This window comes from Hordeum vulgare, chromosome 2H (genome assembly GCF_904849725.1).
Source record: "Hordeum vulgare subsp. vulgare chromosome 2H, MorexV3_pseudomolecules_assembly, whole genome shotgun sequence".
Lineage (NCBI taxonomy): Eukaryota > Viridiplantae > Streptophyta > Magnoliopsida > Poales > Poaceae > Hordeum > Hordeum vulgare.
The window spans coordinates 593,678,179-593,684,070 of NC_058519.1; the positions used below are offsets into that span (position 1 = coordinate 593,678,179).

Below are 5,892 nucleotides of genomic sequence, written 5' to 3' on the forward strand. Positions count from 1 at the left end.
TCCCGCAGCAGCTCGCCCCGCCCCGTAGCAAGTTGCCCCGCCCTGCGCCGCAGCGGTAGCAACAACGTGGCCAGCCACAGGTTACCTTGAGGTAGCTGAAGGTGCCGCCGGCGACAGGGACGTGAACAGCTAACTAGGCATAGCAAAGGGAGGACAGAGGCGTGGAGACGAAGATGCAGACGGTGACGAAGACGCCGGCCCCAAGCATCCCGCCCACGCCAAGCCCCACGAGGTCATACCACTCAAGGCGTCGCGCCATCGGGGCGCTCGACCGGTCACGCACCTCTTTGAGCTCCTGCACGGGCGTCCACGTGACTAGCGCCCTCCGTCGCAGCCGGTGCGGCGTCTGCGTCACCGACAGCAGCACATCGCGTCGTCCGACGGCGCCAGCCACCTGCCACTCCCTCCCTCCCTCCTCCTTTGCTCTTGGTGTGGTGGCAGGCAAGTTGTTCGCAGCGTCTGCCGCGTCCGCCTGGCCTCGCGGCGCCGCCCGCAACACCCGCCGCACGTGTCTGGTCTGTCGCGCCCGCTCGCCTCGCTTCGTCACACCTGTCTCGCCGCGCCACTCGTCATACCCGCTGCGCAGAAGCTCGCTATCCGCATCTGTGGTCTTCGCGTCGTCGGCCTGGAGGGAACGTCGTCGTCACGCCCATCATCGATGAGTTGGTGCGTGGATGGATGGGATGGGGCAGCAAAGAGAAAAGGTAAGAGAGAGAAGTTGTTCTATGATAGGTAGGCCATACCTCGCATGCAGCAAACATATGCAGACGAAGAGAGCAAAAAAAAATGTCGGCTCAGTGTCCGCTTTCGATCCAAATCAGCTCTAAATTTGAGACTGAAATGGATCCATACAGATATAAAGCGGACAAGAAATGGCTATGGATCCGCATGTTGGGCCAGCACTTTTATATTTGTATGGACTCCAACGAGACGAAATAGACCGTCCCCATAAAGTTGGTTTGATGGATGATAAAAAACATTGGCGCTTTGGTTTCGCCACTAGTGGACTTACCTACTGCGGTAGAGGCTAGTACAAGAAACCGCCATTCACTGCATAACTCGTACTCCTCTCTGCTCCACAACGTCCAATTCTTTTCGGCTCCACTTACAGTCAATACAGAGAATGGAAGGGAAGGGGAAGAACCCAGTGGGGTCGGTGGCCGTCGTAGCTGTGCCGTTCCCGGCGCAAGGCCACCTCAACCAGCTCCTGCACCTGTCTCTGGAGCTAGCCTCGCGCGGGCTGGACGTGCACTACGCGGCAACAGCGACGCACGTCCGCCAGGCTCGCGCGCGCGTGCACGGCTGGGACGACGAGGCGCTCCGCTCGATCCAGTTCCACGACCTCGGCATCTCCAGCTACGCCTCCCCGCCTCCGGACCCCGCCGCCTCCCCGCCCTTCCCCTCCCACCTCATGCCCATGTTCGAGGCCTTCACCGCGGGCGCGCGCGCTCCGCTCGCGGCTGTCCTTCGCGAGCTCTCTGCTTCTCACCGCCGCGTCGTCGTCGTTTACGACCTCATGAACGCCTTCGCGTCTGAGGAGGCGGCGCAGCTGCCCAACGGGGAGGCTTTCGGGTTGTACTGCACGGCCGTGTCGTCCATCGTCGGGCGGATGGACGCCGGGCACCGGCTCCTGCGCGACAACGGCCTCACGCACCTCCCCGTCTGCGTGTCCGAGGAGTTCGTGGACTACGCCAGCAAACGCGCGATGGTGGGACAGTCGATTTCGGACGGCGCCGGCATGATCGTCAACACGTGCCGCGCGCTCGAGGGTGAGTTCGTCGACGTTGTTGCCGAGCAGATGGCGGGCGACGGCAAGAAGCTCTTTGCCATCGGGCCGTTGAACCCGCTGCTCGAGGCGACGGCGTCGAACCAGGGGAGGACGCAGCGGCACGAGTGCCTGAACTGGCTGGACAAGCAGCCGCTGTCATCAGTGCTGTACGTGTCGTTCGGCTCGACGTCCTCGCTCCGGGAGAAGCAAGTGGCAGAGCTTGCGGCGGCGCTGCACGGCAGCAAGCAGCGCTTCATCTGGGTGCTGCGTGACGCCGACCGTGGCGACATATTCACAGACGATGGCGACAACCGGCACGCCAGGCTGCTGTCCCAGTTCACCAAGCAGACCGAAGGCACGGGGCTGGTGATCACAGGGTGGGCGCCGCAGCTGGAGATCCTGGCGCACGGCGCCACGGCGGCGTTCATGAGCCACTGCGGCTGGAACTCGACCATGGAGAGCATGAGCCACGGGAAGCCCATTCTTGCCTGGCCCATGCACTCTGACCAGCCGTGGGATGCGGAGCTGGTGTGCAGCTACCTCAACGCCGGTCTGCTTGTAAGGCCGTGGGAGAAACACAGCGAGGTGATACCGGCGACAACCATACAGGAGGCCATTGAAACGATGATGGTCGCCGATGAAGGGCTCGAAGTGAGGCAGCGGGCAGAGGCGCTCGGGGAGGCCGTCCGTTCGTCCGCGGCTCAGGGCGGATCATCCGACAAGGAACTGGAGGACTTCATAGCATACATGACAAGGTGATGTATGATGATGGCCATTTTACATTGAATCCCGTAGTTTCCGTTTCGAAAGTGATAAATCCCGAAGGTTTGGATTTTAAGCATGTAATACGAACGTTTTTCATGACCATTTTAGTTCACGTGAGGTTGGCAAACATGATAATTTTTTGAGTAAATTAACTGAGACAAAGCTGCCACCTAACGTCAACTAAAATTGCCATGTAAAAACGTTCAAAATAACATGCTGAAAATCCAAACGTTCAGGATTTATCGGGTCCTTCCGTTTAATTAAACTTTGAGCACTTTGAGTTGAACTTGAATTTTATAACTTGAGAGGAAATTCTGGGTTGTGTGTTACTACTCCCTTCGTTTCACAATTTTTGAAACAATAGTGTACTAAACAAACATGAGTGGCCCAATATTTTCTTCGGTTGACACTGTCTTCAGGCCTTGGGGAGTACGGATTAGAAGACTTTCCTGCCTTTCCCAACGTATTCTTCATGTCATCTTTGACTATCTTGAAAAATATCTTGTTTGACCAAAGTGTTCAGATTGCAGGAATTGGCACATGGTTGGTCGAGAAACAAACATAAAATCGGTTTTTAAAAGCGTTGCATTTCATACTACCATCATAGATTCTCCGATCTTCAGACATGTCGTGCGTTTCAATAGTTCAGTCAAGAAGTTGTATGTGAATTAACAAAAAATCTTTGGATGGCTTCCATGCTCTCTTCTCATGCATGCATGCAATGACGTTATGAGATTCGTTTTAAATGATCGAAATTCAAAAACTTTTATCTCTTAAACCGTTAATTCGGTCGATGATCGTTTTCGTCGTTGACTTGGTTTCGACGAAATCTTCAAAACTAGATCCCATGTCGACATGTTTTGACAATTTTTTTTTGCTCGTACTTACCACATTTGTTATACTTACTTGTCTGATAAAAAATAACTTAATCGCCAATTTTTTTGGAAATTGCATATAAATATGACATCTCGACATAATCAAAATGGCAAGCACAAACAACTTTCTTAGGCGATTACGCGCAAAAATATGACAACTCAACATATTTAAAACCGGTAACAAAAAAATCTTTTTTGCTCATCATTTATAAATATGATAACTCGGCATAGTTAAAGTAACAAGCACACAAAATAGTTTTTTTTTTTGCAAAGTTGTACGTAAATATGATAAGTTTGCATATTTAAATTGGCAAACACAACCTATGACAATGCTTTTATATCATGTATAATGAAAACTGCTACATGGTTTTGTACGAAAAAACATTAAAAAGTGTCAATTAAGTTATTTTTTCACGCAAGTAAGTGGTTAACAATATGGCAAGTGGGGTCAAAAGATGTGGCAAGTATGAATAAAAAAAAATAGTTGACGAAACATGTCGACATGGGATCTAGTTTCGAAGAACTCGTCGAGAGAAAATCAAAGTGAAAGCGGATCATTGATTGAATTAACGGTTTTGTAATAAAACTTTTTAAATTTTAAAATCAAAAGAAATCTTGATGACATCATTGCATGCATGTAGCAGTTTTCATTATACATAATAATATCATTGCACGCATGCATGCATGGGAGAGATACGTAGTGGGTGATTAATAGGAGGTTAATTTTTGCATTGAAAGGTGATTAACTGAGCCACCGCACGGCAAGACGCAGGTGCGGTGCCGCTCCCTAGCGTTGTCCTTTAAAAGTTTATACTATCTCCGCATGTATTATAGTTTCTATTTTGTTTCCTAGAGTATCGGACACACTCCCTCTGTTTCATAATAAACTAAGTTTATACTTTCGTAATCATCACTTTGTTATTTTAAAAGTTTATACCATCTTCGCATGTATTATAGTTTCTATTTTGTTTCGTAGAGTATCCGACACGACTCCCTCTGTTTCATAATAATGCAGTGTTTATAGATTTTTTTTTAAAGTCAAACCTTTTTGACCATATTTATAAATAAAAAATATTTGTATTTCAAATACCAAATGCATATCACTAGAGACATCATGTCTTATATAGTATTGGAATACAGATAGTTTTCCCTATGAAATTGGTCAAAATTTGTTTAGTTTGATTATGAGAAAATATGTGTGCAATAAATTATGGAATGGAAGGATTATTTCATTGACCTATGGCACATATGCTCCATATCATATCATATCATGTTTTTTTAACCATGTTTGAGGATGATTTACAAAGTTTGAAATATAGTTTGTTGGTTTAATTTTGGGATGAAGTCAATGGTCCATTTAATGAGCCCAGGTGAAAATATTATATGTTAGTTTAATTAGTTGTGATGCTGGTTGGATTAATCATGGATCATGCTACTTCTCAAACAACAGCGTCAAAAATTGACACGTTGACGGAGACTTGCTTGCGTCGGTTTTCCCTTGAAGAGGAAAGGGTGATGCAGCACATGAGCAATAAGTATTTTCCTTAGTTTGAGAACCAAGGTATCAATCCAGTAGGAGAATCTCGTCAAGTCTAGAGTACATACGCAAACACAAAAGAGCTTGCACCCAACGCTATAAAGGGGTTGTCAATCCCTTCAAGATTGATTGCAAAGTGAGATCTCAAGGCGGAAAGTGCAACAAAGAAAAAGTGTAAGGCTGAAAATATGGTGTGGAGTAGACCCTCGGGGCCATAGTGTTCACTAGAGGCTTCTCTCAAAATAGCAAGTATTACGGTGGGTGAACAAATTACTGTCGAGCAATTGATAGAACTGCGTAAAGTCATGACGATATCTAAGGCAATGATCATACATATAGGCATCATGTCTGAGACAAGTAGACCGATACTTTCTGCATCTACTACTATTACTCCACACATCGACCGCTATCCAGCATGCATCTAGTGTATTGAGTTCATGACGAACAGAGTAACGCCTTAAGCAATATGACATGATGTAGAGGGGTAATCTCAAACCAATGATGAAAACCCCATCTTTTTACCCTTGATGGCAACAACACGATGCGTGTCGTGCTGCCCCTTCTGCCACTGGGTGAGGTCACCGCACGGTATGAACCCAAAACCAAGTACTCCTCCCATTGCAAGAATCATAGATCTAGTTGGCCAGACAAAACCCACAACTCAAAGAGAATTACAAGGATATGAAATCATGTATAAGAGAGATCAGAAGAAACTCAAATAAGATTCATAGATAATATGATCATAAATCCACAATTCATCGGATCTCGACAAACACACCGCAAAAGAAGATTACATCGGATAGATCTCCATGAAGATCATGGAGAACTTTGTATTGAAGATCCAAGAGAGAGAAGAAGTCATCTAGCTACTAGCTATGGACCCGTAGGTCTATGGTGAACTACTCACGCATCATCGGAGAGGTCATGGTGTTGATGAAGAAGCCCTC

The 5,892-nt window shown here is 47.6% G+C and overlaps 1 protein-coding gene across 1 annotated transcript; it reads left to right on the forward strand.

Moving 5' to 3' along the window:
• Positions 1-1,064: 1,064 nt before the first annotated feature.
• On the forward strand, positions 1,065-2,932 carry LOC123427540 (putative cis-zeatin O-glucosyltransferase). Its single transcript, XM_045111614.1, has one exon. The coding sequence runs from the start codon at positions 1,124-1,126 to the stop codon at positions 2,525-2,527; it is 1,404 nt and encodes a 467-aa protein (XP_044967549.1). The 5' UTR covers positions 1,065-1,123; the 3' UTR covers positions 2,528-2,932.
• Positions 2,933-5,892: the final 2,960 nt, after the last annotated feature.